The sequence below is a fragment of the Bos indicus genome, chromosome 20, assembly GCF_029378745.1.
Source record: "Bos indicus isolate NIAB-ARS_2022 breed Sahiwal x Tharparkar chromosome 20, NIAB-ARS_B.indTharparkar_mat_pri_1.0, whole genome shotgun sequence".
Taxonomy (NCBI): domain Eukaryota; kingdom Metazoa; phylum Chordata; class Mammalia; order Artiodactyla; family Bovidae; genus Bos; species Bos indicus.
In genome coordinates this window covers 65,087,615-65,099,905 of record NC_091779.1, presented here as the reverse complement: position 1 = coordinate 65,099,905, position 12,291 = coordinate 65,087,615, and the positions used below count along the sequence as shown (strand labels likewise).

Here is a 12,291-nt window from a genome sequence, read left to right as displayed (position 1 = left end):
AAACGAAGTGGGACCCTAAATGCCACCATGATCCTTTTTTTGTTTTTTTAAACACTTAGAAATTCATTTTATCAACTGTGTTGTAAGACTTCTGCCAACTTTTTTCTCTGTGTGTGTGTTAAATTAAACTGCATGGTCTTAAAAACTAGGATGACTAACCACTCTCAACTATAAATGGAACCAGTATATTTGCCTTGTTTTTCTCGCTGGGTGCCTGGGAACAATTGAGGTGTGTGTGTTCACAGGAACATGTGAGCTTTCCACCTCATGAATCCTGGTGCCCTGTACAAACTTCCCTGAAATAATGACCTTGTCATTTGTGCCAGAGTTCTTCCAAGTGCAGAACCACTGAATTCTTTTGTGAAGACAGAATCTAGAGTGAAGGTGTAGGATCTTTGGGAGCCTCGGGGGCTGCTTGTCTTTCTGTATTCAGTCTCTGCAGAAGTTCCCACTGTAGGATTGTTGTCCAGGCGCTATGTCGTGTCCCTCTGTTGGCGACCCTGTGGACTGCAGCATGCCAGGGCTCCCTGTCCTCCACTACCTCCTGGAGTTTGCTCAGACTCATGTTCACTGAGTTGTTTACATGAGATCTTAACAGATCTGTGCTTAGAATACCTAGTCTGAGGTCTTCAGGTTATAGTCACACGCATTTCAGGCCTTAGGGCACGGCAGCCCACTTCAGTATTCTTGTCTGGAGAATCCCATGGACAGAGGAGCCTGGTGGGCTACAGTCCGTGGGGTTGCAGAGAGTCGGACTCGACTAAGCGACTAACACTCATTCAGGCTTGAGCCACGAGCAGGGCTCTTATAACACCCATGGTGATGTGCCAGCCCCTAAGTCCTAGGATTCAGCTCAGTACTTGAAAAACCACCCGGCCATGCACTCTTGCTCCAGTTCACAACCTCCTCTGTTCCTTCCCATGTGTCTGGTCGAAAAGACTAGCCTGTCAGCCACAGAGGTGAATTATAAGCTCAGCTCCTAGAAGGGAAACCACAAAGTTCCTTGATGTAGCCAGGTCAGGCGGAGTCCTGATGGAGCCACTCACCCAGGCAGGAGGGTCCCGGTGGGGAGCCAGTCACCCAGCCGGGAGGGTCCTGGGGCACTGCCAGTCATGGGCTCCGTGATCCTGCAGCACGTTCAGAGTGAGCTGTGGTGCCACAGGATGGAGCTCCGTCCAAATCTGTTACTAACCCCAGAAACAGAGTCAGCAGCATCAGACAACTAGCCCTGACATGGCCCCCTCGCCAGTGACCCCGGTGGGGCCAGCAGCTCTTTGAAAAGTTAAGTGAGTAGTGAGTTGGTTTTGATACCCCGGTAGTCGTGTTGTTTGCTCTCCTCAGCTGAATGGTTTCTCCAGTTGTTCCTCATCCAACTTTAACCCAATAGCTCTCTGCCCTCCTCAATCAGTTGTCTTTTTTAAGGTAAAGTCACTCACTGTAAACTGCAGAGTTGTGTTGTAGAAACGTTGAGTCGCCTGGTAAGATGTCAGCTCAAATCTTCACCTGTTAACGTCAGCATGAAAAATAAAGTGAATACCTCAGAGCCCAGTGATAGAGCTCATGATTGTGAATAGAGAGAGTGAAGTGCTTAATTGGGAGTACTTGAAATTTAGGTGAGAATTAGAATAAGGAAATGTGAATTTTAAGACTTGGAAACACCAGTGATCCCAGTATTCCGTTTTCTTGGCTCTCTGGAACCCTGAGGCGGTCAGGCCCTTCCTGACAGCTAGGTTTCCTGATCTCTGAGGAGTAACACTTTCACTTTGCCATTTAAAATGCTCTGTGTGCCTCTCTGCCATTATGTGACACAGACCACAGGACAGAAAATGAAGCTGATTGTTTTTGCTGGTATGTTGAGTCTGCATAGCAGTAGATCTCTGACATGATACCCTTGTTTTATAGTATGATCTGAAAACTGAAACAGCCCCTCTTGTGATGGTAGTTTCTACCACGGGCAACGGAGACCCGCCTGACACAGCCCGCAAGTTTGTTAAAGCCATTAAGGACAAGACGCTGCCGCCTGACTTCCTGGCTCACCTGCGGTATGGATTACTAGGTGTGGACTGTGTTTTATGTAGTTACTGGAATGTTACTGCTGGCTTTAGCGCTAGTATCTAAATGTGTTTTTCAAAACCATGGTGCATCATTGTATAGATTTTGTCCTTCTTGAGTTTTGATGTGTTTTATGTGTGTATAATATTTGAGGGTAAACCAGGTACTATTTCCTAGCCATCACCCACCAGCAGCTCCTCTGGAGGGCCGCATTTTGCATCTTAACCTCGGGCGCACACCAGATTCATCTGGGAAACATTTTCGAAGTGTTAGTGGTTGGGCCTCACCCCAAATCTGCCAAACCCAAGGAGCAACTCTGCATGCTGTGTTTTTTGTTTTTTTTCCCTCAAAGGTCTTATGTGACGACTTCCTTAGCAGACGACCATTGCCTAGGATGCTGGTTCTCCAGCCTGGCCGCACACTAGCACCCGCTGGGAGTTTTCCTCCCATTGTCATTGCTTCGAGTGCCCCCCTCCTGCCCACCACACTGTGATTCTGACTTAATCATTCTGAAGTAGGGTCCTGGGATCATTGTTTTTTAAAGCTCTCAGGTGACTACTGTGTACCCCAACTTAAGAAGCACTGGCCTAGGGTAGGGCTCTCTGAAGAATAGCTTTAAAATATTAAAGGCTCAGAAGGACCAGTGCAGTGAGATAGTTGCACCAAAGAGGGAATTGAGGGTTCATTTGCCCGGCTCACGCTCTCTGTTCTCCTTAGAGAGCACTTTTGGGGAGGGTATCTAGAAAGGATGGAATGTGTGATGATAAGTAACTGGCCTGGCTGAGATCTGTCGTGTGTAGTGTATTCAAGAGAGCATTTTAGAGTGTGTATAGCTTTTTAATTCATTTTTTCCAATTTATTTATTTAGAAGAGTGAACATGTACATATTGCTTTAAAAATTCCTCAAAATTATTTAAAAGGAAAGACCGAAGCCTGTCTGGCCATTTTAGTCAATCTTAGGCCCGGAGAAGGAAATGGCAACCCATTCCAGTGTTCTTGCCTGGAGAATCCCATGGACGGAGAAGCCTGGTAGGCTGCAGTCCATGGGGTCGCACAGAGTCAGACATGACTGAAGCAACTTAGCAGCAGCAGCAGCATGGGCCCACCAATGGATTGCTCACCTTGTTCTTGTAGGAAAAATCCAGGGAGACAAGTGCAAAATTTAAGCTCTTAATTTTAAATTTTCAACAAGTATGAAAGTGTTAGTCCATTTCTTAAGAGGAAACACAGAAGCAATTCTTAATATATCAACACAGAAACAGCAAGTAAATGGTCCTTTGTGTTTTGGATGTAGCTCTTGTTCTAGATTAGGAGTCAGTAAACTCTATAAAGGACCAGATAGTAAATACTTTAGGCTTCGTAAGTCACTGGTCTATCTAACAACTATTCATCTCTGCTGTTGGAGCTTGAAAGCTGCCTTAACAAGGTGTGAACAGGTGGACCTGGCTGTGTTCCAATAAAACTTTATTTGCAGAGACAATGGATGGCAATTGCCCACAGGCTGTAGTTTGCAGACCCTGCAGTGGGATCAGAAAAGCCTGAAAATACAGATATTGCATGTTCTTGTGAAAGGAGCAAAGGTTGTTGCTGAACCAAGAATGACGCTGGGATTCTTGGCCTCCAGAGGAGAAGAATTCAGCCTGGAGCCAGTGACAAGGCTTGATCACTCAGAGCTTTTGTGTAATAAAGTTTTATTAAAGTATTAAACAGATAGAGAAGACTTCTGACATAGACATCAGAAGGGAACAGAAAGAGTGCCCCCCTGCTAGCCTTTAGCAGTATGTTGTATACCTGTCAACAGGCTGCTAATTAGAGAAAGGAGATGTCCCAAAACTTAGAGAATGGCACCAAGCCCCTCACCCACAATATGCATTTTGAGATAACGTTGGCACCAGGAGGGTCATCCCGGGCCATAAAACGATTGGCATGAATCTTGAAGAAAGGCAGGTTTCCAAGAAAATATATAGTTTCATTAACAGTTACAGATTAGGGGAACAATGCATGAGTAGAACACACAGGTTTGTTGAGCCCTTGTCATTCTAAGTCCTAAGAGGAAAGAGTCTAAGGTAAATACATGGTTCATTACCATAGCTTAAGACAAACATTTCCTAAGAAAAATGCATTGGTTAGCTCAAGGTTTGAGAAAAGTTAAGTTCTGGTGGAGCCAGGTGTCCTCATGGCAACACAGAATTTTAAGAGAAACCTCTTTTTAAATCTGTATAGAGCAGGGGAAAAAATTTAACACTAGTATGTTTTCTCCTGCTGCTTAAGAGAGAGAGAAAAAGTGTCTGACACTTGCAGCCTATTTCCTCCCTTTGGAGACCCCTGGCCTTCCTGCCTGTTACCCTCTCATTTAGTATGCTAATCCTTATTTTCAGATTACCATATTTTTACACAGATTCATGGAAACAAAAATGTGAGATATATTTGTGTTAACAGTTGTCCAAAGTACTTGTTTTGTTTCTGTTTGCATAGGTAGTATTCCTCAAGGAAAAAATAAGAAAATACGAAGCTATGCATTATTTCCTGTTTCGTCAAGAAGAGCTTTGAATGGTGTTCTTCTGAATGTTTTGTTTCTGTCTTCTGAATATGGTTAAATTTAAACCTTACTTCGTGCTAATAACCCATTTGGACTCTAGGTCTGGGTGATTCAGAATACACATACTTCTGTAACGGGGGGAAGGTAATTGATAAACGACTTCAGGAGCTTGGAGCCCAGCGTTTCTACGACACTGGCCACGCGGATGACTGTGTAGGGTAAGAGCAATGTACCTCTGTCATTTCCAGTAAAGCATGTTTGTACATGATGTAAGTCAGTTTACAAAAGGGGTTCACTTTTGAACTAGCATTAACTTTCAGTCTTGAAAGTCCTATTTTAGTTTGGGGACCAAAGAAAATCCTCTAGAGCTTGATTTATCTGTTTTGCTGAATTTTTTTTTTTTTCAAAGTGCCCCGTCCATCTCAGTGTCTGCTAATGGAAGACACTAGGAAGGTAGCCCAGTACGGTTACCTCAGGCTTGGAAGTGTACAGCTGTTTGCAAAAGTCATTGTTTTCTTTAGGAACTTGGAAAGCGTGTGCCTGCAGGGGAGTGACTGGACTCTGGACCTCCCCATGCAGGGCTCCCGGCCGCTCATTACAGGTGGAGAAGGCATGCCACAGGCCTTCCCGGCACCCTGGCTCCTTGACACTCTCCCTCCCTGTCTTCATGGTCATTTACCATCCTGCCAACCAGGAATATAATTTCTGTTTCATTAATTTATTCTTGTTTTTACAGTTCAGTATTTCACCCTACGTGCCACCTTACAAATCCTCTTAACGTGTGAACTCAAAAGACCTTATAGAATTGTCCTTATTCTGTCATAACAGCACAGGCATGCACTTGATCTTTTTTTCTGCTGTCTCTGTGTATTAAGTAAATCTCACCCACTAGATCTGGGCTTATGCAACATGACAAGTTCAGCAAAGGCTGTGCTTTCCTGCATATACCACCTTGCACGGGCATGTTGGAGACACTTCTGTTTGCCCGCAACTCACCTTTGTGAGTCCATGCGTCCGTCATTTTCTGCAGCAGTGATGCTGTGAGTTTTTTTCCATTGCCCCAGGGCACATGTCCCTTATGGTGACAGCTCCACCACATTGCCTTGCCTGTTACCTTTCAGTTTTGTCTTGCTGTGTTGGGCTCTTTTCCCCACGAAAAACCTTGTTGGCATTACATGTTTATTGTCCTGTGTGAGCTGTTTAAATGCTAAACGCTTATAAATCCATTATTCCGATTGCTCACCTCATATTTTACTTCAGAGGCTTTTGAGTTCACTGTTGATTTATTGCCCTGACCATTAAAATTCTTCAGTGTATACTTCAGCAGCCTGCATCTCTAAATTTTTCAGCCTAAGTACTCTTCTAAAATTAGAATATTTTCAAGGAGACATCTTGGCTTACTGTACCACCACATTGAAGGGGTTAAGAATGTAGCTGCTAACTGCTGCTAAGTCGCTTCAGTTGTGTCCAACTCTGTGGGACCCCATAGACAGCAGCCCACCAGGCTCCCCCGTCCCTGGGATTCTCCAGGCAAGAACACTGGAGTGGGTTGCCACTTCCTTCTCCAGTGCATGAAAGTGAAAGTGAAGTCGCTCAATTGTGTCTGACTCTTAGCGACCCCATGGACTGCAGCCTACCAGGCTCCTCCATCCATGGGATTTTCCAGGCAAGAGTACTGGAGTGGGGTGCCATTGCCTTCTTCGTAAGAATGTAGACTGGAGTTAAAATACCTGCGTTCACATTCTTGGTTTTCCCCACTTACTGACTATGAAGCATGGGTCAAATTACTTAAACTTTCTGTGTCTTGGTGTTCCCCCTTGTGAAATGGATAATAACAATAATAATAAAAATAATATTATTTAAGATTCTTTGAAGCATCAAATGAATGAATAAAACTTGATGTTTTAGAACAACGCCTGCCATACAGTGCATACTCAGCGGGCATGAGCTTTCTTGTAAGAGTATTACCATATTAGTATTTCTGAGTTCTGAGAATGGTGTTTTAAATGTAGCTATCATTATTGAGCCATTAATTTTATACGCTTGCTCTTCCAAATGTTCCTGAGAGAATGGATGTACTGTGTCACCAAACTTTTAACTATGTGCCACGTGAGCAGTAAATGAATACAATGAAATTATAGCCAAAGTCTCGATAAGACAGAGGTCCACAAGTGTCTCCTCTTGTCACTTAGCTCTATGAATTGTAACGTAACTGATCACGCATTGGAGTTGTGATTGAAAATGACAGAGACGTCCTTCTCAAGGTCTTGATGCAGTACTTCTTAGCCATTCACTCTGTGAACAGAGTGTAGGGAATGGTACTATTGTCATACTTTGCCAGTAGTCAGTTCGTTATTTAGTTACTAAGTCGTGTCCGACTGTTTTGCAAACCCAAGGACTGTAGTCTTCCAGGCTTCTCTGTCAGTGGGATTTTCCTGGCAAGCATACTGGAGTGGGTTGCCATTTCCTTCTCCAGCCAGTAGTCAGTAGATGAGCATATTTTATAATGTACTTACGGTTAATCCAGCTCTCCTAAAGGATGATTGAAGTGTGGAGCTCTTAGTCAAAGAGCATTAATCTGGAGTGGTTTCTTGGTGGTATCTTAAGTCTGTAGGAAACAAAGATCAGTAAATTGACTAGGCAAAACTTGGTGGTGCATTTGATGTAATTATCATTTATGATATTAGAGTAGACTTGGATTTTGAGTGTGTTCCCGTTAGCCTCATCAGAATTTATCATGCCTGTTTAAAACCATGTCTTCTTACAATACCAACTCTATTTTAGGAAGTTAAGTGGAATCATACTCCTATCACCTTTTACTAAATCATCTTCATTTTTGTTCTCTTTTATGCTTGTTCATACTTTTTTATAGCTCAGTGCTAATGAACACAGTAATGTTTTGCTTTTTAGCTAAATAATAAGTATTTCTGTATTCTGAATAGCCTTCATACCAAATGTTTCTGACAGTTGTACAGCATTCTGTCAAGTGTACAGATTCTCCCGTTATCCCATAGTCATGTGTTTAAATGAAGAACTTAAAGGGTTTGTTTCTTTTTTCTTATTTTTTTTACAACTCAGTTTAGAACTTGTGGTTGAGCCATGGATTAACGGACTCTGGGCCGCCCTCGAGAAGCATTTTCTGTCGAACAGAGGAAGAGAGGACACAAGTGAAACTCTCACGATGGCATCTCATGCCTCCCGTGACGCCGTGACGCCGGAATTATTACACGTGGAATCACAAGTTGGACTTCTGAAATTAGATGATTCTGGAGGAAAGGCTGCTAAAGTTTTGGAACAAAATGCAGTGAACAGCAATCAATCAAGTACTTTGATTGTAGACTTTGAGGCCTCGCTTACCCATTCAGTACCCCCACTTTCACAAGCCTCTCTGAATATTCCCTCTTTACCACCGGAATATTTAGAGGTGCATCTGGAGGAGGCCCTTGGCCAGGTAAGCAGTGATGTTGGTGGTATTTTTTAAATTATGTTATGGTGGAGGCCAACAAACTATGGCGTGCTGGGTGAATGTGGTCTACTAGCTCTTGTGTAAATAAAGTTTTATTGGAACACAGCCATGTCCATCCAAGGCTGCTTCTGCACTGCAGTGGTGGAGTTGAGTAGCTCCCAAAGAGGCGTTACCTCCAGGCATTAAAGGTGGCGCTTGTGTTATTACCTGGCTTCTCTTTGAAGAAGTAAATGGGTATGAGCTCAGTTTCTCCATTCCTTTGGAGAAGTAATGTCTTGGCTTCTTGCCTTAGATGTCAGTCAGGTGAGGGCGAGTTGTGGGCTCTCAGAAAACTATCTCAGCAACTAATTTGAGTCAGGTACAGTAAGATCACTTTTCTAGTGTGGATCTTTGCTGTCCTGGGATACTCCATTTTAGGGGTTTTTCTTTCTGTTCATGATATTTTATAAAGCTGTTTTTGTCTGTTTAAATCTTTTTTTCTATGCCTTGAGTATCTTTCCTATCAGTAAATAAATGACTTTAAAGTGATCTGTACATTTCTGAGCATCAAGTTGAATAATAGCTGATATTACCCCACTATTGTCATATGGTTCCCTGAAATTTCTTCCAATGTGCTTGGAATAGATTTCCAGGGCAGCCAGTCTTGTGACGCATGGCTGACCCCTCTCTGTTCAGAGGGAGTTCTGTGTGGGCTTTCTCAGGTAAACCACACTCTTAATGCAACTGTCATGGTTTCTGGTTTCTGCTTTTCTTTTTATTAAATGAGGAAAGACATTTGAGAAACAGTTTAAGTGCCGCTTTCTAGTTTATTTGAAAACTGTTTGCGAACACTTGATATGCATACCAGTGTTTCCAGCATCATATTTTTACAGTGTTTTTCTAATGCATTCAGACAAACAGGTAGGTTTTTATGTGACCTTCCCTGGGTTATTGTTTTCACGCTCATGTTTCATTCTTTATTAAAAGGGATTATCACAACAAGTACATCTTAGGCAGGACTGGGGACAGGCGTGGCTGTGGTAAATGTGCCGGGCGGGTGGGCTCAGGGTGGTGAGCCGGCCCCGGGTTTCTGCTGCAAGGGTGAGTGTGTGTGGCAGGGGTGTTGATCTCTGATTGATATGACAAGGTGCTTCACTTAGGATCTGCTTGAGAGTTTCTTTTATGATAGGTGTCATTAAATAGGCTTGAGTTGTTGGTAATGTCTTCAAAAGATTTTTTAAAATCTCAACTATTTAATGGAAACGTGTAAATCTGTTTAAAGGATATACCTAGAGGATAAGGGATTGAGGAAAATAAATTTCCTGTTTTAGGGCATCATCTTGGGATAACCCCCTTGGGGAGAAGGGTGGGTGGGGGAGGGGAGGATGGTGCCTGGTTGGGTAGAACCAGAATCTGAGCTTTGGTGCTCTCGCGCTCAGTCACTTCCATCTTGTCCGACTCTTGGTGACCCCAGGGACTGTAGCCGGCCAGACTCCCCTCTTCATGGGATTCTCCAGGCAGGAATACTGGAGTGGGTTGCTATGCCCTCCTCCTGGGGATCTTCCCGACCCAGGGATTGAAACCGAGTCTCTTTCATCTCCTGCATTGGCAGGTGGGTTCTTGACCGCTAGCACCGCCTGGGAAGCTGGAGCTTCAGTGCAGCCATAACAGAGCCCACAGCTGGTCCACTCCCTCCACCCAGCACCGTCTCCCCGTCCCTGGTGCCCCCACCACTGTGGGGCCGCCTGGACTGAGGGCTACGTGCCGCACGGCCTCAGTGGGCGCGTCTCGGGGCCCTGCCCAGAGCCCTTCCCTGCCCTGGGCCCCCAGCCCTCGCATCCTCCCGTGTCACCCAGTGTCTGGGTGGGGTGTGCGGCTCTGAGCTGCTGGGGCCTGCCAGGTGGGAGGCACCTCTCCCGGTGAAGGGCAGGAGGAGAGAGTGCATCCTCTCCTCGGGAGGGGACGTCCTGACACACCGGACATCACCACGAGCCCTGAGTCTCCATGGGCCGTGGGGACGCCAGCGTCGTCTCCCCGGCGTGAAGGTGTTGATGCGGCGGGGCTGGGCAAGGTTTGCTGAGTGTCCAGACGGTCCCCGTTTACTCACGCTGTCTTGTGCCAGCGAGCAGGAACACTGTCACAGTCTTGGGGCAAAATGGTAAACAGTGCGTGCCTGTGAGCACGTCTGGTCCTCTGTGGGTGGAGATGGAAGAGAGCACATTGGCCACATCCTCTTGGATGAACCCTGCACGAGAGGCTGTATTAACTGCTCTTATCCGCCCGGGCGTGCCTGGGGCTGCTGCTTGTTTGGGTTGCTGCTGGCTCAGGGTCATCCCCCAGGAGCTGTCTGGTTTTTCCAGGGGCCCGATTGGTGAACTCCATGGAGCCATGATAGACATCCTCCCGTGTCCTTCAGCTTTTTAAGGATTGTTTTGATATCTATCGCTCTCCCCAGGATAGTCTAATTTTCATCTTTTATCTTGAGAGGTGAGAGAGAGAGGTGTCAGGTTCAGAGGCTTCTTCTTGACCCTCCCCACTGTGATGGCTCATAGCCCACAGGCCAGGATTTCACTGCTAACCGCTAGGTTAGCCACTGACTGGCCCTTTGAGCCACACTTGGGTCAGGACTCCTGTCACCCCCGGCCTCAGGCCTCGGGGCTGTGTGGGCCAGCGGCTGCACTGACCCCTCTCCCCGCCGTCCCTTAGTCCAGTGCTCATTTACCCCTGGACTCCAGTCACCCCCAGCCTCAGGCCTCGGGGCTGTGTGGGCCAGCAGCCGCACCTGGCCCTCTCCTGCCGTCCGAGTCCAGTGCTTGTTTACCCCTGGACTCCGGTCACCCCGGCCGCAGATCTCAGGGCTGTGCAGGCCAGCAGCCGCATTGCCCCCTCTCCCCGCCGTCCCTGAGTCCAGTGCTCGTTTACCCTTGGACTCCGGTCACCCCTGGACCCCGGTCACCCCCGGCCTCAGGCCTCGGGGCTGTGTGGGCCAGCATCCGCACTGCCCCTTCTCCCTGCTGTCCGAGTCCAGTGCTCGTTTACCCCTGGACTCCGGTTGCCCCGGCCACAGATCTCAGGGCTGTGAGGGCCAGCGGCCGCACTGCCCCCTCTACCCACCGTCCCTGAGTCCAGTGCACCTTTATCCCTGGGGGCGGCGTCAGTGAGTGCGGTTTCTGTGCCTCGCGGAGTCGCTTCTCCTGGGGGCCTGCCTGCTCCTGCCGTCGGATGGGAGGGCTCCGGGTCTGACAGCTGACTCAGGTCCAGCAGCTGGACAGGGGGTCTCGAGCTCTCATTGGACAGCTTCCCGCTCATAACGTCTTGGTTTCTTGTCCTCGTAAGGACTGGTCCAGTGCCCTTGCTGGCTGCCCATTCATTTTGAGCCTCTGGAAGCCATGTGCTCATCATTCTCGTTATTTCTGGGACTTGGGCCCCCAGCCGCCCCCCAGCTTTTCTACTCACTGTGATCCTTGTGCACACCCCTCCCCCGGCATTCCTGGCAAGTGCTCCCACCTCCCTCAGTTCTTGGTGCCCGGGGGTGGGGGTGTCCGCTTTGTGAGCTCTGGTCAGCAGGTGAGCTCGGTGGTGTGGCTGTCCCCCTGACCAGCACGGTCCTGTTGGCCTTGGCAGTGAGGTGGTCTCTGGGTGCTCCAGGGAGCACCTGTCGGCTGGTGGGTTTGACCTTGCGTGGTTTTGTCCACTCTGGCAGGCCCTCTTCTCTGAGCTTTTCAATCCTGTCTTCCAGTGTCTTGGCATTTCTGCCCCACTTCGCTTTTTCTTTGCCCTGTCGCCCTGCTGTCCGCGTGTTTACATCATCTCTGGGGCTCTGGCAGGGTGAGGAAAGCCTGAGTCCTGGGAGAGCGTCCCAGTTAGAAAGCCCTTCATCCGGACCTGTGTCCCGCCCCGCCTGGCCCGGGACCTCGGCCTCCTGTCTGGGGCACACGTATTCTGCTGATGCATGGTGCTGTCCTGCCCTTTCTTTGGAGGTGGCCCAGCACACGGGCAGCCAGGCCTGTTGCTTCTTAACTGTAGTTACTGGTCCAGCAGCCAGGAGGAGGGATAGGGTGCGAGGTGGAGCCCCTGTGTTGTCTTAACGCGAGAAGGGAGCTCTTGCCCTTATGGAAGGAGCGGCCCTTTCCGCAGGTGCCAGGCTTGTCTCCGGATTCAGGACGTTCACGCAGGTGTCGCTCCCCCATTCTTCCCTGCCTTGTCATCCCTGGCTTTCTCTGCCCTCAGGCTGCGGCAGGTGAGTGCTCATGTG

At 47.6% G+C, this 12,291-nt stretch overlaps 1 protein-coding gene across 4 annotated transcripts in view; it reads left to right on the top strand.

The window, feature by feature from the left end:
- The window catches only part of MTRR (5-methyltetrahydrofolate-homocysteine methyltransferase reductase), a 37,566-nt gene that overhangs the window by 2,454 nt on the left and 22,821 nt on the right, over positions 1-12,291 (top strand). For 2 of the 4 annotated variants that reach the window (XM_019983016.2, XM_070774870.1), the window contains exons 3-5: positions 1,903-2,056; positions 4,692-4,809; positions 7,670-8,042. In XM_019983016.2, coding sequence (XP_019838575.2) covers positions 1,903-2,056; positions 4,692-4,809; positions 7,670-8,042 — 645 coding nt within the window. The remainder of the gene's footprint in view (positions 1-1,902; positions 2,057-4,691; positions 4,810-7,669; positions 8,043-12,291) is intronic. The other 2 variants (XM_019983017.2, XM_070774871.1) reach the window with 2 other exon arrangements.